Consider the following 27852-nt stretch of genomic DNA (forward strand, 5'->3'; position numbering starts at 1 on the left):
GCTCTTCTCTAAACCTTTGATCTATGAATTAGTTATTGCTTCTCTCCTGCCATTTTCCCTTTTCTATTTGTTAGCGCCCTGCCTCTCAAGCTATAAAAAATTGAGACTTAAAAATATTTTTTCTTGGTCTAGTCTTGGCCTCATTTCTCTTTAATTCTTAGTCAAATGTCTTAAAGATCTTGTCTAATCCTAGACTTTCCATTTACTCTGCAGACCACTATAGTGATATACATATAGTAAGTTCTAAACAGCTGTTGGATTGAGCCAAATTTCTAGCTTATCAATAATCTGTCAAAGATATGTAGGAAAGAAAATAAGACCTAGGAAATTAAATTAGAAGTCCTATTACAAGCCAGTCACAAGGTACTACACATTGTATGACACCATTTATATGAAATGCCCAGAATGGGTAAATCTGCAGATATAGAAAATAGATTAGTGGTTGTCTAGGGCTGGGAAGAGAAAAAGGATGGGGGTGGTGGTGGCAGATAAAGGGTACAGAATTTGCCAAAACCGGTTTGGCTCAGTGGTAGAACGTCGGTCTGCGGACTGAAAGGTCCCAGGTTCAATTCCAGTCAGGGGCATGTACCTTGGTTGCGGGCACATTCCCAGTAGGGGGTGTGCAAGAGGCAGCTGGTTGATGTTTCTCTCTCATCGACGTTTCTAGCTCTCTATCTCTCTCCCTTCCTCTCTGTAAAAAATCAATAAAATATATTTTTTTTTAAAAAAGGGTACAGAATTTGTTTTTGAGGTAATTAAAGCATTTCAAAATTGATAATGGTGAGAGTTGCCCAAATCTATGATTATACAAAAGCCACTGAATTGTATATTTTAAATGAGTGAATTGTGTACATATGGCATGTAAATTATATCTCAATAAAGTTGCTTAAAAAAACAAAAGAGAAAAGAAAGATTGCATAAAAATAGTCTAGTATATTGAATATATGTATTGAATATATTTTCCATGTTTTTTATATCTATATATATATATATATATATATATACACACACACACACACACACACACACACACACACACACATGAAAAATTCTAAAGCTAAAAGGTATTTTATTCAGGACTAGTCTCCCCCATACTCTGGCTAGAGACTCAGGTTTGGGATTCTATTCCAGTGGTAGAGAAGGTCCTCCTCCCAGCACTAGTATCCCTTCCATAAGCTGCCTCCTTTATTTTGTCATGCTCCCTGATGTTTTCATCAAAAATAGGTTGATATGAGATAAAGATATCTCACCATGCTAAAACTTCTCAAAGGGCCAAGTAGGTCTAAGAGTACATATCCAAAGGCATGTCTATGAAGTCAAACAGAACTTCTTTTAAAACAAGACTCCTACATACTTTCAACAATAGGGGGGGGAGGGGGGCACTAGAGTCCTCCATATACTAGCTAAGTGACCTCAATCTCTTTGTACCTTTAGGTTCAACTATAATATGAGAATAAAATCATCTACCTTGTGAGGTTTGACGGATGTAAATATTAAATAAATTTAAAAAAACATAATTGCAAGTCTCTAGAAGAACACTTGAACTACATATGCTGACAAATATTGATACTTTTCTTTTTCTATCCATCATTCACACCCTATTAAGAATTACTTATACAGCTCTCTAACGTAAAGCTAAGAGCCGAGATAAAAAAAAACAAAACCTTAATGAGAATAAGAGTAGTGTAAAGAGATAAAGACTGAACAATGTAAATAAATTAAATTGATCTTCTTGTGTACAAATCCTACTTCCTAATCAATATTCAAGTGTGGAACTAAGCATTTGATGCTTAACACTTTCTACTATACTCTACCAAAAAGGCCAAAATTCCTATGTATAACTTAAACTTATGAGAAATTAACTAGTACATTGCTTTTGAAAGTCTGCATTGTTTTTACAAAGAGGGTTTGTTTCTTTTTACTAGATTTTGTAAAAAGTTTATTACAGAACCATGAAAGACTAAGTTCAAGGTAAGGGGAACTACTGTAGGACCATGAGGTAGGAGATGCCCTATCTGTGACTATCAGACAAGGCCTACTCCATGCCATACCTACCCAGCCTACCCTATTTGTTTGCCTACAAATCCCCTTCCCAGTAGAATATAATAAAATTTACACTGAAGACATTGACCAACAGAATTCTATCCCAGAGTTCCCAGGGTTATGAAACTGGCTTTTCTTAAAGCCAAGTTCAATCACGTAGATTCACCTTACCGATGATTTCACTCTATATTCATCTAGTTTACCTGTTACCTCTTGCAACATGTGCAGTTTCAGCAAATTAAATATTCATGGTCATGAAGTTTTGCTGTTTAAGTATCCATAAAATCATTCCCATTAGTTCAGCAGGCCAGAGGGAAAGAAAATGTCTGGAGAAAAGTTAAAACTTTGTCATTTCTCATTTTCAAGTGTCCCTTGAAAGTATTATGCATGAAAGCACTTCTGAATGAATTGGACAAACTTCTTTCTTTTCCTCTGCCTCACCACTGATCCAGATGGGAACCAAAGTGTGCAAAAGAAAAAAGCCAGGAAATGTTCTAACCTAACTTTTAAGGCATGGAGTTCTCCCCAAGAAAATGTGCACCCTGTGCTCAGAGGAAATCCATCCAGCTCCACCCTTCCGTGCTGAGGCAGTCTCTGCGGGGAGAGGTAGATACTGTCCAGTATGGTGTCCGCATCCGAAACCAGGATGTGCTTCGTGCTGATAACGCAGTGACTGCCCTCAGCCACTCTCAGGGGATTGGTGAGTACCTAGAAATAAGGAAAGCCACATTGAAAGCTTTGGTCCATGCAGTATCCCTGAAGAGAAAGCTTGTTAAATCAATAAAGAAGTTCCAGTACTATATTCACCTGGTAAGTAATTTTTTAAGAATGTTGTAAAGGGGTTGAGCTCATAGCTGAACATCTCACCTGAAAAATGTTATTTACTAACTGTTTCTGATTCTAAGCATGGATGGATATGAAGAGTCAAGGCAGAAGGCAGGTCTGTGAACCTCAAATGATCTATATTTCATTTATCCCAGACCCTATAGAATAAAGGCCACACATTGGTTACTATCAGTGGAGCTAAAGTGAGAAAATAATATTTATAATCATGTCCACACTTACCATTGCTCTATATATACACTTTAATCTACAAAATAATCAAAAGCTTTATCAAATTCTTCTTAGAAATAATTCATCTCTTTTTTCCAACCTAAAAAAAACTTAAAGAATTTGGAAATTGGAGTTTTTAAATATCAGTTATAATGAGTATCTTAAAGATGGAAATGGGTCAGAATTTTAAGATTCCATAGGAAATAGATTTATCCAAATATTTACTTAAATATTGAAGCCATAGAGATATTTTTATAATAAAAAAAACCCACTGCTCAACTGACTAATAATTCATTTGTAAATAAAATAAAAAGTTAGAAGGGAATGTTCCATGGTCAAGAAAGTTTAGAAAAATGTTACCTACAATGTCTTCACCTTGGAGATTTATAAGGCATAGAATACAGTCAATGCTATGAGATCCTACAGTAAGAAAAGATTAAGTGTGTCTAACCTGGCATTTTCTCAAGTTTGTATTACTACCCAGAAGCAAAGCAAGCAGATCCAGTTGGGCTCGGAGAGCCCTCACAGATGACCCGGGTGGATGCCCTGCCCTCTGAGAACACAGCGTTCTCCATAAAAAAGAGGATGGTGTGGATAAAAATCTAATTAAATTAACTGTTTTTTCTAAACTATTTTCTCCACTCTCCTCAGAGAATGGCTGCTGCCAGAAAGAAGACCGATCCCAGGGAAGGATTGTTAAAGGAACAGGTGAGGACAGGGAAGTCAGCAAGGAGAAGGCACAGCTCCATTCAGAGCCCTGCTCTACCCTCCTGCCCACCAGGCACAGCTGCTAGGGGCATCCATGGATGTCCCAAGGACAACCCTTTGGGCCATAGAAACCATGAGACAACTGCCTTCTGTTCTTTAATAAACTATTTCCACCAGAAAAAGAAAACATAAAAGCAAAAGCTTTCTCTCCCTACAACCACCTTCACTCCCATCCCACCTCAGAGGCCTTACTCTCATTCTGCCTACATTTCCACTGTTTGTAGGAGAAAGAAATAAAAGGAGTATTGTTGTGAAAGGAGTATTATCTTTGAAACATTATTTCCTGCATTACATTGCACAATATCCCAAGGAATACACTTTGTTAGAGATGATTTTTTAGTATCATACATATATAGAACAACTTTCAAAACATGAAAACACAAGGCTAATTTGCCCCCCACTCATTATCATTGCTTTGGCTCTGGGGCTTCAGGTTAGCATGGTGTCAAGATCCCTCGTGGTTATCATTCAGCCAAGTGCAATGTGGATATTTGAAATCAGGAAACTAATCCTGTGACTGATTTCACTGAAACTAACTCTTTATTTCTACTATTCTCAGGTCTCATGGATACTATGTCATTTGTCCTGTAGACTGTAGAAAAAAGAAGCCACCATGCCATGTTAGCTCTAAGTCCTCATAACTATTCAATTAGCCTTCAAATGAAGTAGGTACCTGCTCACTGCCTTCTTGGCTTTCCCCACAGATCATCTTTTTCTGGGAAAGATACTTTTGCATAAAAGATACTTTTGCATAAATGAGTGCTTCCCCATAATAGTTCAAGAACAGTTGTACCTTCTTTAGATGTCAGACTATTTCAGGCATCTATCTCATAAAAAAGAGGATGGTGTGGATAAAAATCTAATCAAATTAACTGTTTTTTCTAAACTATTTTCTCCACAGGAATATGATCTGGTTTCTGACAGAGAAAGAGTCACAGAATAGAGTTTAGATTATTTTGTCTGGGTTCCTTGATGCATCTTCTATGAAAAATTACAAGATCACGCTGGCAATTTAAATGGCTGTGATGAGTTGAGTGGGACTTTGGGGGCTGGAGAACACGCCTTCCCCCCCCCCCGTTGCTATGAGACATGAAGTTCAGTGTTGCCAGAGCTTCCAAATTTTCAATGGAATCCAGAAATCAAGACTTGATAAGAAACCTCCTGATGATTAAGTGTTGGCAATTCATTTTTCAAAAATACTGTTTTTTACCCAAGTTCTGTGGGTTAGGTAAGCCCCTTAGTCCCTCAAGGTGAACCATCTGCACCACAATTGTGGGCCGGTGTAAGAGATGGTGAGAAGGGAGCAAGAAAGGGAACATCAGTGCTTTCCTGGCTATCTTCCAGGTAGCTACCTGTGAAGGAACCTTCAGGAATGAAACATGTGTAGATTCTAGTCTCCTCGAGTTCCTAATGAATGGGCAATCCTACTTTGTCTTTCAGCTTCTTAGAGGGAAAATGAGCCCAGGAATAGCAACACTAATTAAGCCCAGCACTCTGATGGGGAGGAGGCGAGGTATGGAACAAACTCAGTATGAACCCCAGCATCTCAGATAAGACACACTAAGTGGCATTGCCTTTACAGTCAGTTTCCATAGGAGACCCCAGTGCTTTAGAGCTGCGTAAAGGTTGGGGAGTAGACTGAATAGAATGGAAGGGCCCATCTTAATTCATTTTGGAAAATTAAAAGCTTCTGTAGATTACAGAGTAGCATAGCTGGCCTGCGGTGAGAGCAAATAAGCCCTTCTGGTTGCTAAGAGACCCATAATTTAATCCCCTTCCCCTGATCAACACGTGAAATTCAGCAGAAAGAGAAGCAAATGAAAGAGATTTTGATAAAGCTTTGAAAATAATGCCAAATCCAGCAACTGGAAAAATCGCACCTTTTAGACAAAAAGTCCCGTGGGAGGTAAAGGGCTCCCTTCCCCATGCTTTTTCCTACACTGTCACTGGAACATGAAATAGTTATTTTAAAAATGCCTGAAGGGGAGTTAGCATTTCTGATAACTCTTAAAGGCTTTCCTTAGGCCCTCCCTCATCATCGTCCTTCACAGCACACAGTGCACATACCTCCGGAACTTGGTTGTCCACTGGGAGAAGAGTGATGTTAAAGCAGATCCCATGCAAAGCCCCGCCATGTTGGTTACTGATGGAAAACGTGAACTGGACGTGTCTTAGGTGGGGGCCTATGTCACTCATGGGCGGCATGTAGGCCACTTTCCTGTAGTTCACAGCATCCTACAAAGTAAACCGAGATGGACACATGGATGCCAATTTGCAAGGATTAGAGACTTTTAGAGAACTAGGTCTCAGAGAACCATCCTGATAAGGACATGGAATATTGTAAATGCCACCATCATCGATTTGAGCATTTCATAAAAGTTCACTTTATAAATGACATTTTCTAAAAATCAGGTGGAAAAGGGGCAAAGAAAGTAGGTAAATATATCAAGTGCTTAGAGCCAGTCAGCTCTGTAAAAGACAGGACACTTGAATGTTAACAGCTTCGCCACAAGTAGAGCTCTACCAGTTCAAGTAGTTGCATGACATTGGTCAAGCTGCTGACACTTGCAAGACCTCTTTTTCCTTATCTGTAAATTAAATTAAATGATAAAATAACAGTTCTTACCAGATAGGTTTGACATACGCATTTACAGCATCTAACTACAGGGAGATAGGCATAATTGGACCCAAACTATAGCTAGAGCTGTGGTCTGTACACTTATTACCCTGGTAGGTCTTCAGAAGAGTCCACAGGAGTAGGAAGAAGACTGATAAAAATTTTGGAAACTAGTAGATGTTCTGGTTGAATTGTGTCCCTCAAAAGGTATGTTGAGCCCTGACTGATTTGGCTCAGAAGACAGAGCATCGGCCTGCACACTGAAAGGTTCCAGGTTCAATTCCGGTCCAGGGCATGTACCTTGGTTGTGGGCACATACTCAGTAGGGAGTGTGCAGGAGGCAGCTGATCCGTGTTTCTCTCTCATAGATGTTTCTGACTCTCTATTCCTCTCCCTTCCTCTCTGTAAAAAATCAATAAAATATATATATATATTTTTAAAAGTATGTTGAAGACCTAATCCCTGGAACTTCAGAATGTGGCTCTATTTGGGAATAGGTTGTTGCAGATGTAATTAATCAAGGTGAGGTCATAGTGGAGTACAGTGTGCCTTTAATCTAACATAACTGATAAACTTACAAGAAGAGAAGAGAGACAATCAGGAAGAAGATAGCCCTGGGATGACAGGCAGAGGTTGGAGAAATGTATCTACAAACCAAGTCATATCACAGAAAGCCCGCAAACCACCAGAAGCGAGGAAGAGGAAATGAAGGACTCCCTTGCAGGGTTTCAGAGAGGATGGCCCTGCCAACACCCTGATTTGAGGCTTCTAGCCTCAAACTCTGAAACAATAACTCACAGTTCTTTTAAGCCATCCTGGTTGTGTTACTTTGATACGGCAGCTCTAGTACACTAATACGTCAGGATATTAAATAAACTGAATTTAGTGGAATAAAAACATATGTGCCTGGTCCCTGCTGGCAACACAATGCAAAAGTCTGTAGTGAGTTACAAGATTGTGAAATCATATCCAGCCTGATCAAGCACTGTCAAGTAGATGTTGCATGCTTAATGTAAATGCACAAGCAGAAAGGATACAGACATCAAGCACTGGTAACAGACATCAAAGGCCATCATTCTCAAGGGCAATACTAGAAACACCATGACTTCTTCGAGGATACTTCCTTCCATCATGTTTTTTAGCATGTAGCACAGCCTCCCACCTGAGTGAATGACCTCAAGTCCTGAGCTGCAGGATTCTTGGTTAGCTTTGGTATGCTATCCACCATGAATAATTTTCCAGCGTCCAAGTGTCTAAAGAGAAATATTAAACACATCAGCTCATTTTTTAAGTAATGAAAATTAAGTCAAATAGCCTACTACCAAGTTTTTTTTAAAAAAACTAAAAGAGCTCATCGTGGGAAGAAATAAAATATTCCATCTTTATATTCTCTTTATGTTAGGGGTGCTAGCCTTCAGTGTAATCTCATCAATGCTATTTTCATCACTGTTGCAAAAAAATACGTACAATATTTTCTGCTTGACATCGTGAAAGAGAATCATTGTTCTCATCCTAAAAATGTTTCCTTGCTATCATGTACATGATACCGGCTAATGTATATTCATGTCACTTTCTTGGATTGGCATCATAGCATATGACCATTTTGTGGCCTGCAATAAATACCTAAAAATAATGCAGTAGAGACTCAATACATTTTACTAAAAAGAAAAAAATAGCATTCTCTTTCGAAAAGGGGATTAAAAATTGTTTTTAGGGCAGCTAAGCTGAAGACACTACATTAATACAGCTTTGGAAGGGGGTATAAGTCTAAGATTAGAGTAAATGCTGAATGGAATGTATGTTCATGTCTGACAAAAAAGCAATTGAACCTCAGCACCATATATTGACCTTGTGGACTCTCCAGTCCTAGAACACAACCCTCTACCAATGACCTTTCATAGATACCTGTGACTGAAAGAGAAAAATGGAGGAGTTGTTATTGTATAGACCAGCTCCCTGTCATACGATTCCGTATCTATGAAATGCAGATGCTTCTTAGTTAGGTAGGCCACCTCCGTTTCCTTGACAACCAGATGCCGAGAAACTCCAGGAGCTTCTTTTGGAAGCTGGTCATCCACTGGAGTGATATGAATTGTCACCACCTGAAAAGAAACGATCTGTACCATTAATGTAAGGTACCAAAAAAGACACCAAAGAAAACATCCCCACAATCACCTATTATGATGATTTTGAAAAACTTACAATTATAATAGACTTTCATTGAAATGATTTAGGAGGTATTAAGAATGTGAACCAAAAATGGAACATTCTCCACCCATTCGATACTACATTTTAAGGATGTAATTATCACAATTATAGGTAATCGTTCATGAGTGCTATATAGAATGGGTATTTCTGCATCTCCCTTCCAACACCCACCTGTGCATTTTTTACCTCCCTTACTCAAATTCTAGAAACCGTGACAGAAAATTTGGCTCCTCATTTTCTCTCCACACATGTATAAAACACTTCCCAGAGTCTCTACTTATAAAATTCCTATACACTGACCACACTCCACTCCCACCCCGGCTGTCATTCCTACTGTTACTGGTCTAGCTCTAGCTCTCATAATTTCTTCCCCACATTATTGCAATAGCTTTCTACTGGCCCCAATTGCAGTAGCTAATCTACCTATAGTGTTATCTTTTAAAAAATACAAATCAAATCAGGTTATTCCCTTCCTCAGTTTTAACAACCACCCAGGAGGGGCAGCCTTATTTAAACTCCTTAGCATGGCATCTAAGAGCCTCTACAGTTTGATTTTGATTTTGTAGTGATTTTTAGCCAATATTATGTTTTGGGGTTTTTATTTATTTATTACTTTTAACACTAGTTTTGAAAAGGATATATAACCCCCCCCACACACACACACACACACACACAGTTTGCACACCCTATTTCTCCACTTTATCGGCTACTACTTTCAACAGTAAGCCAGCACCCCAGCTGCACACAAAGGTCTGGATCCTAGACTTTGAGTTATGCTGTTTCTTCAACTTGGAATTCTTTTCTCCTGCTTACTTCAACAACCTGAGTTTTTCCTGCACTTGGCTCTTCTTGAAACATTCCCCAATTTCTCAGTTAGAATTAATTGTTCCTAAATGTGTTTGTTCCTTGAGAAACATTATTATTTTAAGTCTTATATCATTAGTCAGTAGTTCACACACAGTCTCTCCTAGACTGAAAGTTCCCTAAGAGGAGGGTCATAGAATAGTACAAACCACATGGATTTTGGCACTGAACAGGCTGTTAAAGGTTTACGTATGCCACTTAGCAGCTATTGATCTTGAACAAGTCACTAAACTTTTCCAAATGTCCATTTTCTGATATGTAAGTTAAGCATAATGACAACAGCCTCACAGATTTGTTATGAGGATCAAAATCCACTATGTAGCCGGGACTGGTTTGGCTCAGTGGATAGAGCGTTGGCCTGTGGACTGAAAGGTCCCGGGTTTGATTCCGGTCAAGGGCATATACCTTGGTTGTGGGCACATCCCCAGTGGGGGGGGGGGGGGGGAGTGCAAGAGGCAGCTGGTCAGTGTTTCTCTCTCATCTACTTTTCTAACTCTCTGTCCCTCTCAATTCCTCTCTGTGTAAAATCAATAAAATAAAATAAAAAATTAAAAAGACCACTATGTAGATAAAAATGTATCCCATATAGTAGGTGCTCAATAAATATTCTGTTCACTGCTGTAGCTCTACATCTGGCACAGTATTTTATAGGTAGAAAGCACTTCATCAGTGTTTGCTAGCTGAATGAGTCAATATGTCCTGTTTGCGATTTTAAGAATTCTTAAAGCACATTCACAGGTCTGGATCCTGCTAGGGGGCATGGAGAGTTTGCTCCACAGCTTCTTTTAAAAATATATTTTTTTAATGATTTCAGAGAGAAAGGAAGAGAGAGAAAGACAGAAACATCAATGATGAGAATCACTGATTGGCTGCCCCTCCAATGCCCCACACCGGGGATCAAGCTCTCAACCCAGGCATATGTTGACCCTCAACCACTAAGCCATGCTAGCTGGGAAGCCGAACAGCTTTTCTTATCACATTTTCTTATAATAATCCATGGCTGGGCGTGAGGAAGCAATTACTTATTCTCTCTTGCAATGGTACATTTGCTTGGTGTCGTGGGTTTCTTATCCTGGTTTTTATTTCTTTTAATATTTTAATAACTTTATTTTAATAAATTTAATATTGTCATTGAAGCACAGATCTGCAATGCCAATTTTTAAAAATATATTTTTTTCTTTATTTTAGAGAGAAGAAAGGAGAGGGATAGAGGATAGAAATATCAATCGACTGTCTCCTACATGCTCCCTGCTGGGGATCAAACTGGTGACCTCTTGGTTCCTGGGTGGACGCTCAACCACTGAGCAACACCAGCCAGCAGCATGCCAGTTTTGTCTATAATAATAGTATTCACAACACCCAATTTGAAAGTAAAGTGACTTCCTTTTTAAATTGACATACAAAGCAAAACAAAAACAAACAAACAAAAAAACACACAAAACTACAATATAGAAAATACTGGGACATTAGCTGTGCGAGCTGTGCCCCCTGAGGCAAATCAGTGAGCCCCTCTGGGATCCATTTTTCTCTCCCATTGGGAATGATAACAACGGCTATTGTAGTGAAGTGCTGTCAGGATCAAATGAGATAGCTAGTAACACAGTGAGTACTCGGTAGTAGGTGTTCAATAAGTTAATTCCTTGTCTCCATTCTTCATTGCTCTTACAAAAGCCTACAGCATATGTGCTGCTCCATTATGGAGCATTTCAATAATTAAAAACTAAAGGCAGTTATCAAAATAAATAAACACGATGACAGTTATTTCTCCAGTCTCCTGGAGTCGATGTCACAATCCCTTCCCCCTCCCCCCAAATTATAGTTTCTTGCTAATCTACAAAGTTCAGAAATTCTCTGTGGGGCTTCCCAGCCACAGCATGGATCAGTGAGGCTGCACTTAATTGAAAAACTGGATTTAATAAGGACACAATAGTTATTGTGCCTTCAAAGAGACCATTTTCCATGCTAATTTAGTCTCCAATGTGTTCTTTGTGTGAAAAGAATGTACAAGGCATGCTTTTTTATACTCCTGTAGTAATTCTTGGTAGGCACATTTTTCAACATGCTTTATGATCGCCTAGGTTGATGTGTCTTTACTACATATTGATGCATGTTTAAACAATTACTCTGTGTGTGTGTCTGTGGATGAGAAAAATCCTATTTGAACAAAGTCCATAGAGAAATGAACCATTTACATTTTACTGAAATTTGGTTGTGACAAAGACGTTATTAAATAGCCATTCCCCAATAGTGGGAAAGCAATGCCCAGCCCAATTGTGGGGCTCTCACTTGTTGGGAACCCCTGGAAGCATCCAGTCTACTTATGGTCACAAGCACCCAAAGACAGACTGACAGGGAATCAGAATACAAAGAAACAAGTCAGTCCACAGAGTGACAAAGCCTAACCTTGACCCTCAGTGTTCATAATATGATATTTTTGTGAGTGGATATCTCTCCCTTGTTGACATGGATCCTTTCTTCGCCCTGACCTTTGATTCCTGCCTGATTATTTACCTTACAGCTTCCTTTGAGTTTATCCTGTGCTCCTTTTTGCCCCCAGGAACTACTTCCAAAGCGTTTGGCCCGCCCCACTTTCAGGTTTGACTTCTTCTGAATGCTCACAGCCTGGGTGCCCCTCTTGTCTGGCCTCAGTTCATTGCTCTCTTCCACTTCCCCCTCAGGCCTTTGGGGTATCTGCTGTTATTTCTTAGTCATCTTTCTGCTTCTCTCTTCTATCCTTATTTTGCATTTTCCATCTTACTCCCAACATTATTCTCTCCTGGTTAAAATCTCCTGAGGCTTAAACCCTATAAAGCTAAGAAGGATAAAGAAGGAAATATTTTTAAAAAGCCAATTGAAACATTGAACAGACTGCCAAACTACAGTGGGATGGCAGGAGAGGTGGGGGCGTGGGGGGGTGGGGGGGGTGGTGCTGTAAGAGATCAACTGAAGGACTTGTAGGCATGCATATTAGCATAAACAATGAATACAAGACACTGGGAGTGGGGGCAAGTGAGGGCATGTGCTGGGGGTTAGGGGAGGCAGGGGGATGTTAATGGGGAGGTGGAATGAGACATAGGTACCACTATTTGTAATACTTCAAATAATTTTAAAAAAGCAAATTGAGAGCATGAGGCTTTATTTGATGACAGTGATGACAACCAAGATAGGAAGAGGAAAGGGTTTCTTGCTGATATGTGAGCGCCTTGTTGATGCACAGGTAGATCTCTGAGCAGGAATACCGAGTGAGGAAGCATGAAAGGAGTTAAGGAGCATCCCTGTTTTTATTAAATTGTTTCTCACCTGAGGAGATGCTCGGTTTCTGCTTCCATCAAAGGAGGAGTTTTAACATGTTGCCTAAACAATCACCTGAGTTTAACTTACTGTATTTTCCGGCGTATAAGACGACCCCCTAATTTTACAGTTAAAACATAGGTTTAGGCCTATATTCGCTGTATAAAACTACCCCCCACTTCTGAGGCAACACCAGTTCTTTTTTTAATAGACAGCCTCTCTGACTCTGGCCAATGTGAGCAGGCTTTTTATGCATGCAAATTATACATGTTCTGTACCCGAAGCTACACTGTGTTCTAGTAAAAGGCCTGCTCAGATTGGCCAGAGTCAGAGAGGCAGTCTATTGAAAAAAGAACTGGTGTTGCCTCGGAAGTGAGGGGTAGTCTTATACAGTGAATATAGGCCTAAACTTATGTTTTAACTGTGAAATTAGGGGGTCGTCTTATATGCCGGAAAATACGGTAACCTTCAGTGACCATGGGACCTACCGATCACAAAAGCTCCCATTAAGTAACCATCTTATCTGGACCTTTAGTTGAACAGCTAAACGTTACAATTTTTAAAAATACTTTAAATATGATTTTATATGTAGGGCATGACTAGATAGTTGTCCAAATTGAAGATGCAATTGTCAAATAGACTAGATCATCATCTAAGTCCCTTAAAATTTGGACTTTTTAATGAAGGTATCAGGGTTTTACAACACGAAAGTTCTCACCAGCACACACACCTACAATACTTGTTCTGTTGTAGTGCACACACTAATTCCTGGAAACTCTGGAGAATTAAACTTTGCACTTACTACCTTTTCATCTCTCTACCTCCCTAGTTCTTACAAGACATTTCAGTTTTCTTATTTCTTCCTAGTTTTAATAAAAGTTGAAAGAACCAGAAAAGTTTTTGAGGTTCTACTCTGAGCCAGGTACCAAGGCCTGAAGACACAGATGAATAATTTAGGATGCCTGTCATTAATGAGCTCACAGTTTATCCAATAAAACAAAGAATGGCCTCACATTATAGTGATTTGCCATTGGATCAGCTACATAAAAGGACCACCTGACCCAGCATGGGGGAACTGTGGAATGAGGGCACCAGAGGAGACTTTCTGGAAGAGGCGATGTTATCACTGAGAGAGGATCCGTGTCTGGAGAGGAAGTGAGCTGGTACTGTCACATATTAGAAGAGGGAGACTTGGGGGAATGGATATGTGAAAGAAAAGAGCCACATGCTAACCTGACAAGCTCAGGGAAGGCCTGCGTGGCAGTCTTACAAACCCAGAGACCTAAGATAACCACAAAAGATGGTTTGAAAATTAAATATCTAACAGGTTATAGTAGGTAATCATGTCCCAGATATTTTCCCAGACAAAGATCAACTTCAATCTTTTTACTGAGCCCCTTTGCCTTTTTGCCTCTAAGATAACATATCTATGAGATGTCTGGGTAACTTGTAACTTCCCTTTTTCCGGAGCCCCTGGGGCACAACCAAATGTGGTGAGTGCCAGGACAGAAGCCTCAAATTCCTTCATTATCATGTTAATTGTTCCTGCACTCACCTGAGTACAGTCAATCATTTTACTTTTTATCCAATCCCAGGGGTTTCCCACCACTTTGCTTTCTCCCGCCTCCTTACTCCATCACCAATGAATTTCATGTAACCCACCTATGTTCCTCCTTTGATTTCAGTGTATAAATAGAAAATTGTAACCCGCCATTCTTCGGAGCATTATCTCAATCCATTCTGGCATATGTCGACATTAAGGCTCAAATAAACTCACAAAAAATTCTTTACAGGTTTCAATGGTTCTTTTTTTCGTTAACAGATACTAGATAAATTATACTGAATACAAAGTTACTATATCAGTGGATTTTAACTGTCCTCAGTTATAAGGATGTTGCTGATCTATTCTTCAAGAGACCTTGTGAGGGATTCTGAGGTTAATCTAGTCCAAAAAGATGAAGGTTGGGACTAAAGCAATGGCAATGGGTGGGGAAGTACAGACAGATGAGAGAAATTTATCTGGTAGATTTAGTTAGATTTGCTGACTAATTAGTTATTCAGATATTATAGAGAGAAGGGATTAGGGATGACTTCAGAGATTCTAGTTACAGTGGTCTTGTGCAAGCTTGGGGGAAATATACTAAATGCCTGTGGACATGGTGTTTTTAAAATGCTGGTGAGATTTACATGTAGAGGTGACAAGTAGAGAGGTGAGTATACAAGGCTGAATTGGAGAATATTTAGGAGCCAAACAATAAATGGTGCATGAATATAGAGTAATTTATAGGTTTTCTCTCCTTCTCCCTCAACATCTATATATTTAAAAGCCTAATATGCTAAGTGTCTGACTGATCAGTCAAATGTTTGGTCAACTGCTTGACCAGTTGCTATGATGCACACTGACCACCAGGGAGCAGATGCTCTGACCAGTAGGTTAGCTTGCTGCTGGGGCCCAGCTGATTGGGACTGGGCGAGAAAGACCAGACATGCCCTGGAGCATTCCCACAGTCCCTCCCTGACTGGCCAGCCAAGGCCAACCTCCATGGTTCCTCCACAGCCAGCCCACATTGGCTCTGTCTGATCGGCCCCAATCGTCAACCAGGACAAGGGACTCCATCCACGCACAAATTTGTGTGCCAGGCCTCTAGTAGATTAATAAGCTGAAAGCAGATATAAATGTAATTATGACTCCTTTTTTAGAAACCCATCCATCTATCCAAAGAAATAATCTCATAACTGGATCTTACAGTAATTAGTCTGACTTATTTTCCAAGATTTAGAAATAATTTTATTTGAATAAAGTTTTTATTACTCTGGTCCTCATTATAAAGGGATCTAACATTTACACTTGAAATTAAATATGATAGAAAGAAAATATAATCTATAAAATATATAATAGAAGAAAAGAAAAAAGCAGACCCTAACTTTCTGTTTTTTAAAAGGCATATAGTCTGCTGAAAGTGATATGATATTTTAGTTGAAAACAAAGCTCAGTTTGAATAGTTGCAACAAATTATTTAAAAATAAATCCTATGGATAGTTATAATTTAGGATTAGCAAATCAACAAGGTCTCAAGCAGAATGTAATCTAGAAATAGAATAACACAAGGAAAGAAGGGACTGTTATTTGTAAAGGAGTTAATAAGCAGTTAAATTGAGAATTTTCTTATTCTCCAATTTTTCTTAATAGGGACCACCTACTTCCTTCAGTTTCTGGGCTCTCAGACATCATTCTTCCTGATCATTTTCTTTGGTTACCTTTAACTAAGCAAACAGATGAATAGCTCAATCATCTATGCATTGGCCAATAGGGACAGAAGCAGTAAATAGCCATTCCAGAACTGATTCAAGATTTGCTTAGAACCCTGAATATACTACCTTCCAAGATAATAGGGATAAAATGCCTAAAAAAATAAATGATATGTAGTAGGTGATCACTTATATTGAGCTCTCCTTTTTTCATTCCAACCACTAGTCACTCTCTCCTTGCAGAGAGTTTATCTTCTTACATTTGTCCATATACTATATTAATTCCATCTCTGTAATTTTTTAAAATATATTTTATTGATTTTTTTTTTTACAGAGAGGAAGAGAGAGAGATAGAGAATTAGAAACATCTATGATAGAGAATCATCGATCAGCTGCCTCTTGCACACTCCCCACTGGGGATGTGCCCACAACCAAGGTACATGCCCTTGACCAGAATCGAACCTGGGACCCTTCAGTTCGCAAGCCGATGCTCTATCCACTGAGTCAAACCAGTTTCAGCAATCTCTGTAATTTTTATATGAGAATGCCTTTTTACAATTATTTCTGCATTCTATGAATTTAAATAATATCCTTGAGTTGTAGTAAAACTCTTAGTTCTTCAAAAGCAGCAATAGATAATAGCTAATTTATCTATTGAGTGGTTACCATGTGCCAGAAAGTTCGCAGTACTTTATATATATTACTTACTCTCACAATCATTCTATAAGGAAGTTGTATTAGTCCCTGTTTTACGGATGGGGAAACTGAACTGCAGATCAAGCAGATAATTGTGTCGATGCAAGACAGAAACAGGCAGCCAAACTTCACAGCCTATACTTGAACTACAACACATAAAATGCCATGTTTTTCTGAGTGACATGAGGACAGCAAATTTTGTGAGGTGTCCTTTATAAAGGTGCTGGAAATATCACTCACAAAAATTTGCAGAACTCATTGGAAAAGTAAATGGTAGAGAAGTGGTGTTACAAAGAAATTGACTTACTTTTGCTTACTCCATTGCTTCTCAGTCTTTGAACCTTGAGACCTATTTTCATGTAGTTCCTAATAACATCTCCCCAGAACTGATATCTGCAGACAAGGCTTTGAGAAGTGCTCAGAATGGCCTCTTACCTGTGGCACTGAGAGATTTGGAGGTTCATGGCTGTCCCAAAGGACAAATTCAAAGGAATCTTCAAAGATTTCTCCACCAAAGTGACGATAGTAAATGATGCCATTGAACAGGTCCCTCTGAAGGAAGCCGGGGACAGGATAGCCTATTGGGTCCACAAAACACCAAGTATTTTTGTAACCAACTACAAGTGTTTGGGTATAAAGATACTGGACTTATCTCAAGTCTTCTCTGCATGTCATGTTGTATGTACCCAAGGACTCTTCATAAAAGCTTATAAATAATAAAGCAGGAAAATTAAAGTTGTTACATATATCTTAACATATGTTGATAAATTTGCATTAGAAAAGTATTTTTAAGAAACATTGTCTTAAGAAACACTACTTGGTCCCTATTTTGACGCTCCTGACTATTTTAAGAAATAGTTACTATGAAATTATTCTAACAAAATATAAGGAAATGCTATTCATGAAATTACTTTATCAATAATCTACAATAAGTCAAGCATCTCTCTTCAAACTTATTTGTTCTATCACTGAACTTGGCTGACTTAATTTTTCCAAGTGAAATGATTATTTTCAGGCACAGCTCTGGAACTTTCTAGATGTGCACCCTTGAATGAATCAACTTCAAGTCTCTAAGTCTCAGGCTTCCCATCTATAAAATGGGAATAATAATAGTATCTCACTTCGTAAACTGACATCCATCTTCACACAAATATCTTAACTGCCCAGAACTTACCTATCAGTCCTGGCCCTGGCTTCTTCATGATCTCTCCAGCCTGAGGAGGTCCGGTGACATTAAAGAAGATGTAGTCATCACTGGAGTCCATGTCTGAAGCTCTCAGCATGGACCCCTGGATCAGTATGGTCTGGCCCTCCTCCAGTTCGATAATAACATTATTGATGAGGAACGGGGGACTGTCATCTTTGGGCAGAATGTTGATGGGAAACTTATAGCGGATGCTGTGATGACCATCGAATATCCTGAAGACCACAAAGTCTTTGGTGGAGTCGCTGTCATCGTGATGATAGCGAACAACTCCAGCCTGCAGGTCAGCCACGGTGAAGAGGAAGCCTTTCCCCCCTGAAGGAGAGAGCAGAGATGGCACCGACTGAGGGAGGAGCTCAAAGGCAGCCCTTACAGGGAACGCTGCACTAGGCAAAAGGGCACTGAGGAAAGGGGTGCATCTGATACTCTCCTCTTTGGGAGAAACCACCTCCACAAATCAGGTTTTGAACAGTGGTTGTAACAACTATTAGCTGTGTAGATTGGGCAAGGTATTTGATTTATTTGAGACTCATCTATAAAGCAGAAATAATACCTACCCCATAGTCCCTAGTATGAATGGGAGAACATAAATGGGAGAACATAAACAAAAGTAAGCCGACAATAAATGTTAATTATTGTTTCACTCATTATTATCAACCTACATGGCAGAACTTCTTACAGGTGTGGTCTCAAACCAGCAGCATCAGCACCATCTGTTAGAAATGCATGTTTTTAGGCCCTATCCTAGACCTACTGAAATAGAAATCCTGGAGGTGGACCCAGCATTATGTGCTTTATCAAACCCTCCAACAGTCCACTGCATGCTAAAATTTGAGAAGCACTGGCTTATTGACCAAGAGCTAAAGCTCTGGTATCAAATGGCCAAGGTTCAGAAACCAGTTCTGCCACTTTCTAGATACATGACCTTAGACAGGTTGACTTCTCTAAGACTCAGTTCCCCATATGTAAAGTAGAATTAATAACAGTACCTCACTTTATAAAGTAGTATGAAATAAAGCATGTAGAATATTTTGCACCGTATCTGGCACAAAGTAAATACTTAATAAATATTAGTACTACTTCCTATATCCTCTGAGCCCAGAACATGATTTTCTTATAGGCTACTTCTCTCTCTCTACTTCATTTCACAGTATTAATAAACATTGCTTCACTTTGTATAGACATTTACCATTCTTGATGGCAGGAGCCTCATTACTCTCCCATACCATGTGCCTGTGGTAAAGACTTCACTGGAATCATGATTAAACACTAGTATAATGGACACTGTAAGCTACTTGCCCAATAGCCCTCGACTGCTTCTTGCTCGGTACCAAGATCCTAGTTCTATTTGGAATGGCATGGGTCCATGTTTAAAAAATCATGTCCCTAGAATCTACTGCATGCTGGGATAGCATGTGAGTTGATAGGAGATATAAGTGAAAGTCACTGTATCCAACACCTGGGACAAGTGGTTGAAGAAAGCAAACTAAGATGGCATAACTTTTTTCTTTCTTTCTTCTTTCCTCAAATGCAGACCCAATGTTTGAAGTATAGGTGCCATATTGTGAGCACCAACAGAGAAGAAAAGAGAGCATCTGGCATCATGGATATGGAATGCCTACATCTGGACAACTTGTCACATGAGGAAAATATGAATTTTTAAGCCACTGTAATTGAGTTTCCCTACATGCAGCCGAACATCCACCCTAACCGGCAGACTCAGGCATAAGCTGACCTGGCACGGGCCTGGGATTAGACAGGAGGATTTGTCATTTTATTTTTGATTTCAGAATTCCCTTATCATAAATGATGATTAATAAGAGCTCTCTTTCTGCTTTATAATTAGGCAAACTAAGAGGATAATTGAATTAAATCCTCTGAGCTTATTATCAGGAATGGACTATATCATCATAAAGTATGGCTATTATTTTTATTAGGCTCATTAACCTTAGCTACCATCCTTATAATTATAAATTCATTTCTTTTAAACTATGGTAACTGCTCCTAATATCATAATAATATAATGATTACAAAGTGTTTTTTCTGTTTTTAAAAACATTTTCTGAGACAGAGAAATGATAAGAAAACATTTTGTCTTCCTACTGGGATGAGACAATCAATTAAGGAGTATATTTAGAAGGAGCCCAATAGGGCATCTGAATTTTATTTTTTATTTTATTTTATTTTTTAAATATATTTTATTGATTTTTTACAGAGAGGGAGGGAGAGAGATAGAGAGCTAGAAACGTCGATGAGAGAGAAACATCTACCAGCCGCCTCTTGCACACCCCCTACCGGGGATGTGCCCGCAACCAACGTACATGCCCTTGACCAGAATCGAACTTGGAACCTTTCAGTCCGCAGACCGACGCTCTACCACTGAGCCAAACCGGTTTCGGCAGCATCTGAACTTTAAATAATGAGCTGAGCCTAAGGCACCCTCTTAAACTAATGTAAACATTAGTACTAAGGCACAAATGTTTCAAGATCTCTAGATTTGGGGGATATGACAATTCAGTTAGACATGAGGCCCAAGAGATGCTAGATACACCCTGTTCAATATGATTTGCTTTTGGAGAAGTTTCTTCTCCAGCTCTATGCTCGGTTACCAAGGTTGATCCTTCACCTCGTATTGTGAGCCGCCCATGCTGCAGGCCATCCACGGTGACCAGCTGTACAGCACGAATGTCATCGTTGTCAACAACCTGAAACTGTTCCCAGGTGATGGCCCGAGACTGCCCTTCCAGGAGATTCAGACCTGCAAGACAAAACAAAAATGTTCTGTGGCATACCAACACGCATACATTAGGATGAAATTAAGGCATTTTAACTCACATGACTAGCTGAAATTGTATTCCCAAACACTTTTTAAGAAACTAGAAGTTAGCCCTAGCTGGTTTGGCTCGGTGGATAGAATGTTGGCCAGCGAACTGAAGGGTCCCAGGTTCAATTCCCGCCAAGGGCACTTGCCCAAGTTGTGAGCTTTATCCCCAATAGGGGACATGCAGGAGGCAGCGATCAATGATTCTCTCTCACCATGGATGTTTCTATCTCTCTCTCCCTCTCCCTTCCTCTCTGAAATCAATAAAGCAATATATATATATATTTTTTTTTTTAAAGAAACTGGAAGTTAGCTTTTATTTTTAGAAATATTTTCACTTTTAATACTTTCATCAAATACAATTGGCTCCTTGGGACATATCCTTTAGAGACATGACAGTGCCAGAAAATAAACACCAAGGAAAAAACAGATGTTATGCTCACAGTGGCCTCTAACTCAAAATGTCCACAAGGACTTTTCCAAAGGCCACATCCAGATGTTTTGTGGGCACGAGTGGCAGAAGTACTTTTACAAGTAAAGCTGAGTCTTGAGCAACAGGGGTTTGAACTGCACGTCCATTTATACAGACTTTTTAAATAAATACTGTAAATGTATTTCATCCTCCTCATGATTTTCCCTTTTCAATTTTCTCCTGTTTTCAGTGTAGGATTAAGTGCATGCAACCTGCCTCAGCAGCTGTTGCTAGGGAACCTGAGCTAAGAAATACAGCATATTTAAGGGAAAGAAGAAAAGAAGGGAGGGAGGAAGGAAAGGAGGGGTACATATAAAGAATCTCTGTGACTGGTAATAACAATTTTGAAACCAAGAGTGTACAGTATGGCTCAGGACAAGGCATCACAAGGGACACAGCAAAAGAGTAAGCAAGAAGTCTATAAGTATATATAGCAAAAGATTAACAGCAGCAATGTCTGTACAATGAAGTAATAAATGATTTTGAATAAATGATTTTATTCATTTATTACTATATCATTCATTTTTTCTTGATCATTCATTTCTATTCATTTTTTAAACTATTTATTCATTGTATCTTCCCATTTTTAAACAATAAACACATAAGTTCATAATAAGTAAAATTTTACTTTTAAAAAAAATGGAGTCTAGTGTCCAGAGTAGCCAAAGCCAGATTTGGAGTTCTCTTAACAAGCCTGGGCTTCACAGATCACACATAAATTTACTGACTATTAAGTCTCTATACTCATGTAATAATCTACTTAATATGTGATTATAACTACTAAACTACAGGACACCAATTCCTTTTTTCTTTTCATTATGCTTCTAACAGAGGTAGATGAGACACAGAGTCAAAATTATAAATCAAGGCTACTCAGCTAATGTTATCCATCTCTACTGAAATTCACATGCAGACAAACATGTGTGCATACAGATATATTACCTACATGTAAACACACACCCGAGATTTATTCAAGCTGCCACCAGGGGATTTAAATCAGACACAGATATTATCCCCTTAACACAGTGGTTCTCAACCTTTCTAATGCCAGGACCCTTTAACATAGTTCCTCATGTTGTGGTGACCCCCAACCATAAAATTATTTTCGTTGCTACTTCATAACTGTAATTTTGCTACTTTTAATGAATCATAATGTAAATACCTGTGTAAATATTGTAATGTAAATATCTGTCCATAGGTTGAGAACCGCTAGCAGCGTTGCCTAAGACCATCGACAAACACAGATATTTACATTACAATTCATAACAGTAGCAAAATTAGTTATGAAATAGCAAGGAAAATAATTTTATGGTTGGGGGTCACCACATGAGGAACTGTATTAAAGGGTCGTGGCATTAGAAAGGTTGAGAACCACTGCCTTAACAGAACCTAGCATCACTGCTTATAAGTATGTTCTGAATACTATAGATGGAATTAATGGGAAAGAATAAAATTTTCATTTACATTCTACATTTATATTTGACCTAAATATATACATTGCACTATAAGTTCAATTAGAAATGAGAGGCAGAGTAAAGCCTTCTTTTATTTTTATTTTTTAAATATATTTTATTGATTTTTTTACAAAGAGGGAGAGAGAGGGATAGAGAGTTAGAAACATCGATAAGAGAGAATCACCTATCAGCTGTCTCTTGCACACCCCCTAGTGGTACATGCCCTTGACCAGAATCAAACCTGGGACCTTCCAGTTCGAAGGCTGATGCTCTATCCACTGAGCCAAATGGGTTTCAGCTAAAGCCTTCTTTTAAAACAAATTAAGCAGTATAAGCTCTTCTTTATATATTGTGGTTTCCAAGCAACCCAGCTTAATAAGAAGACAAATGTATGTCTTCCTTCTATTCCTCTGAACAATTTGAGTTTGAGACCTTTTCTCTCTCAGTCCAACCAGAGCTCCATATCACACACAGTCACTCTGTGCCTCTTTCAGGTGAAAGCTGTCCTGGCTTATCTCCTGCCGAGGAAAGAACTCGGGAATCCTGGATTCACGTTTCCCAGAAGAAAAAACAAAATGAAACCAATGATCTGATGCCCGGACTGGCCTGAGTTCCATTTGCTTCGTGTGTGAAATGGGAATAAAACTGCCTTTCTCTCCTGACCCATATACTATCTTTCTTCCCTTCAGGGCTAGGTTGCTTGACACCCTACACTGAGCTGCACCTGTGTTCCAGGACACACGCGGGGCATTCGTGTCTGAGGTTCTGACGGAGATGTGGATGGTCATGGGCAGGCTCCTTTCGAAGAAGAAGTCGTATACCTCCAGCTCCACCTGGAAACAAACAGCTGCATGTGAGCCAAGCATGGAGATGTTAGAGCGTAAAATACCTTCACAGCACAGATGGGGGCTGCTGCTGCCTCATCTCCTTCATGACAGCCTGACCTCACTTTTTCAGGCTCTAGATCTTGCTGCTTAGTTTATATTTTTTAAGTTTTCTTCTCAGTAAAAGAATCCTTAACCTTAAGTAAGCAAATATGCTGAAAACCTGTACCTGGCTTTGCTCGGCATCAGACGAATGGAGCCTCTCTCAAAGGTATAGGGTCGAGAGCAGTTCTCAACTCGGGGTGATTTTGTGCCCCCAGGGGACATTGGGGCATGTCTGGAGACATTTCTGGTCTCATACTTGGGTGTGTGTGTGGAGGGGGTGCTCCTAGCATCTAGTAGATGGTAAAAGTTCATAATGAAGAATTCCTTTAAAATTCCACCAAACACACAACATCACTTTTTTCGCATGCAAGTCAGGTTTTGGCATGGGCTGCGGAGCCTCATTTTTGTCCAACCATTGAGGCCGCCTTTTCAAATTAACATACAGCACCCATCCTTCATCTCCGGTAACAATTTGCTCTAAAAACGGCAAACTGTTTTGACGAGAGAGGAGCGAACTGCAAATTGTGACTCTTTGATTACGGTTGTTGTCGGTCAACTCATGAGGAACCCATTTTCTAAACTTTTGGACTTTGCCAAGTGCACGCAATTGATTGGAAATTGTTTTCTGTGAACAATTTAAAGTTGTCGCAAGCTCTTGTTGGGTAATTTGAGGATTTTGCACCAAAAGAGCTTGAAGAGCTTCTTGATCAAAATTGGACACACGGCCTCGATCACTCTTGTCATCTAACGAAAAATTTCCCTCGTGAAATTTCTCAAACCAACACTGGCATTTTCTGGCGCTAACTGCATCTTGACCAAGAGCACTACAGATGTTTTTTGCAGCCTCACTTGCTTTTCTTCGTAATTGGAACTCGTAAAGCATGCAGTGCCAAATATGCTCTTCATCCGCCATCTTCTTAGCCCTAGTTTTGCAATAAAAACCAAACCAAACACCAACTTTTTCAAGCAAAACTTGTTAATTGCACTTCACACGTTCTGTAGATACCACGTGTTTGAAGGTTATGTCAATACAAGTCAACGTCAAGCAAGATTTTAAACGAATGTTGAAAAATGACATTAATTATTACTAGACACATACAACATAACAGAAGAAACAGCTTCCAGGGGGGACGGGCTGAAAATGAAACTATACTGAGGAGGGAGAAGTAAGTTTGCAGGCGAAATGTGAATATTAGGTTGAACCACATGAAATAGTATTTTATGTACTCACTAAGAAACTCATTTCAATATATGTAAGACCCAATAAAATGAGTTTGCGTTTCCCAAAGAGGCAAACGTGACTGGAAGGTAGACTGACCTTCACCCAGGGAAGATCAGATGGCTCAGGGGCTCTGACCTAGTCTCTGCCCTCAGCAGCCTCACCCCAGGCGGCTGAGTGAGCAAAGTTCTGCAGAGATGCAGGGCTTCTCGCCCACAATATTGGAACAGGGAAGCAGCAGAAGAGCAGCACTTTCTTTATGAGCTGCCTCGGGTAAACCCGATGGCTAATGAGAAATCATTCCGTAATATGGAAGGAATGAGAGGCAGGGGCAGGAAAGAAACAAAAGCTGCCACTTACTTTTATGAAATGAAGAAAATCAAAGCAAAAGGCAAAATGCAGCCCTTACAATCTGAAGTCTTTTGTCTGCCCTTGGGACTAAATGCTGCAAATGCCAAACTTAGGTGGAGGACAATGGGATCACCCCAGGGACACTTCTTTTCCTTAATAAACCTGAACTCAAGTCCGTATCGATCTGCTCATTTACATTTCAGCTTGCTGGTAGGTTTTTAAGTATGTGAAGGGTTATTACATGCAAGTCTGTAACCACTGTTCTCTACCCCTTTTGGATACAAAGCAAGAGGAAAGAGGCTGAAGTGGGAGCAGGAAAGACTTAGATTAAATGGAAAGAAGACTTTCCTGATGGAAAGTGTTCGATAGTGAAATTAGTCATCATATGAGACTATGGAATCACCTACCCCAAGTCAGTGTTATTAATCAAACTTATGCAGACAAAAAAGAATTTAAAAATTATAAACAAAACTCATCTCTAACTTCAATGGTCCGTGTAATGCAGGAAGGCTATGGAGGGCAGCAGTTCCTAGACCAAATGTGGTCCTTAGAAATATTTTGAGGCTGACATAATATATTTAAAATGTTTAAATATAGCCCTAGCTGGTTTGGCTCAGTGGATAGAGCATCGGCCTACAAACAGAAAGGTCCCAGATTCAATTCCGGTCAAGGGCACATGCCCAGGTTGTGAGCTCGATCCCCAGTGGGGGACTTGCAGGAGGCAGCCGACCCATGATTCTCTCTCATTATGTATGTTTCTATCTTTCTCCTTCTTCTTTCCTCTCTGAAATCAATAAAAATATATATATTTTTTTAAAAAACATTTAAATATGTTTTCTGTCTTTAAAAACTGAAAACTTTTTACAAAGAAATTATAGACTTCCAACTCTTCTTGACAAACAAGAACTAGAGCAACTCCAGGCATCTCTGGATCAGCTGGAGCTGAGCTGCAGCTGTTTCAAAAGGCACCAGCTCGCTCCTCAGTTCCCCAGAGTGTCCCTCTGGGTGGGTTTGCCTATCTGCATCACTAGCCCAGCTCCTCTGGGCATTCCAGTTTGCACCCAGATGGACAGTGATTGCTTCTCTTCTGGAACAATGAATGTACAAACTCACCTCAAGGCTAAAGGACGTCACTTTTTTAGGTAACTTTGACTACCAAATAGGCTGGAAGTTTTGTCTCCCTTCCTTCTTACCTCAAAATGTCTCCTTTCCGAGTGGCTGCTGTTTGGCGGCTGATAGGCAATCTGCATGTCACTGAGGTCTTTCCAGGTGAAGGAGGAGACGGGTCTGGTGTGGTCCCACAGGTGCGTCACAAAGCCCTGCAGTGGGGCTTTAGTAACGTTGAACACCAGCAAGGGCTTGGGGGTCTCATCTTCTTCACAGTCCAGAACTGACGTAGTCAAAGAGGTCAGGATGAACTGGTCCACCTCCAGAACAAACAGGGCCATGAACGCTGCCCTCGGAGCCTGGTTAGGAATGCCAGCTCTGATGTAGACGGGCAGCCACGCACTCTCTGACTTTGGAAGGAGAAAGAAAATAGGAAGGGAGAAATGATGTGAATAAAGCTGGAACACTCAGAATGAGCAGTGTGACACTTAACACATAACCACAACCTAGAGGGTGTATCCAGCAGTGATCGGACACCTGTCTGTACAGGAAATCACCGGGGGAGCTTTGAACACATTCTGATGCCCACGTTCCTCCTCCCTCTAATTTAATTGTTCTGAGGAGGGGACCAGAAAACTGGCATTTTTTTTAATAATATACTTTTATTGGTTTCAGAGAGGAAAGGAGAGGAAAAGAGAGATAGAAACATCAATGATGAGAGAATCATTGATCAACTGCCTCCTGCACTCCCTCCACTGGGGATTGAGCCTGCCACCGGTGTATATGCCCTAACCAGGAATTGCATTGGGACCTCCTGCTTCATAAGTGATGCTCAAATACTGAGCCATGCCGGGTGGGTGAAAAACTGTCATTATTAAAGCTGTCTGGTGACTATAATATACACTGAGTAGCCAGATTATTATGATCTCTGAACGCATAATAATCTGGCCACTCAATGTATATCCTATATAATCCTATATAATAAAAGGCTAATATGCAAATTGTCCCTTCAACCAGAAGTTCGACCAGCAGGCAAGCTGGCCAATCGCCCATATCCCCTCTCCCTGGTCATGCTGGCCAAACCCCAACCTATGCATTAATTCATGCACTGGGCCTCTTATACACACACACACACACACACACACACACACACACACACACTGAGTGGCCAGATTATTAAGTGTTCAGAGATCATAATAATCTGGCCACTCAGTATATAACCAATGTTGACAAATGGCACCTACTTTTGCATCAGAAAGAATGACTTTTATTCTATCTCCACCACTTATGATCTACACAACTTTAGACAAGTTATTTAACTCCCCAATCTCACTTCCCCAGCTATAACATGGGAATACTAGATCCCCAAGTACATGACAGGAAGTGCCCCCTCATGTCCTGCCATGCAGTTTAAAATCAGGCAGAGGCAGAAGGAGAGAAAATGAGCTTATCACTTGATACTGGTGCAACTGAAAAATGGTTACCAGTTTTCTAGTTTGTTAAATC

General features: G+C 39.7%; 1 protein-coding gene across 4 annotated transcripts in view; it reads right to left on the reverse strand.

The window, feature by feature from the left end:
- Positions 1 to 27852, reverse strand: part of FREM1 (FRAS1 related extracellular matrix 1) — a 143217-nt gene that overhangs the window by 80832 nt on the left and 34533 nt on the right. For all 4 annotated transcript variants that reach the window (XM_045580249.1, XM_045580248.1, XM_036434094.2 and 1 more), the window contains 9 exons: positions 26433 to 26756; positions 23465 to 23573; positions 20620 to 20751; positions 17964 to 18308; positions 17225 to 17367; positions 8387 to 8583; positions 7644 to 7734; positions 5932 to 6099; positions 2543 to 2751 (listed from right to left, as the gene is read on the reverse strand). In XM_045580249.1, the coding sequence (XP_045436205.1) occupies positions 2543 to 2751; positions 5932 to 6099; positions 7644 to 7734; positions 8387 to 8583; positions 17225 to 17367; positions 17964 to 18308; positions 20620 to 20751; positions 23465 to 23573; positions 26433 to 26756 (1718 nt within the window). The remainder of the gene's footprint in view (positions 1 to 2542; positions 2752 to 5931; positions 6100 to 7643; positions 7735 to 8386; positions 8584 to 17224; positions 17368 to 17963; positions 18309 to 20619; positions 20752 to 23464; positions 23574 to 26432; positions 26757 to 27852) is intronic.

The sequence above is a fragment of the Pipistrellus kuhlii genome, unplaced genomic scaffold, assembly GCF_014108245.1.
Source record: "Pipistrellus kuhlii isolate mPipKuh1 unplaced genomic scaffold, mPipKuh1.p scaffold_m20_p_12, whole genome shotgun sequence".
In the NCBI taxonomy this organism is placed as follows: domain Eukaryota; kingdom Metazoa; phylum Chordata; class Mammalia; order Chiroptera; family Vespertilionidae; genus Pipistrellus; species Pipistrellus kuhlii.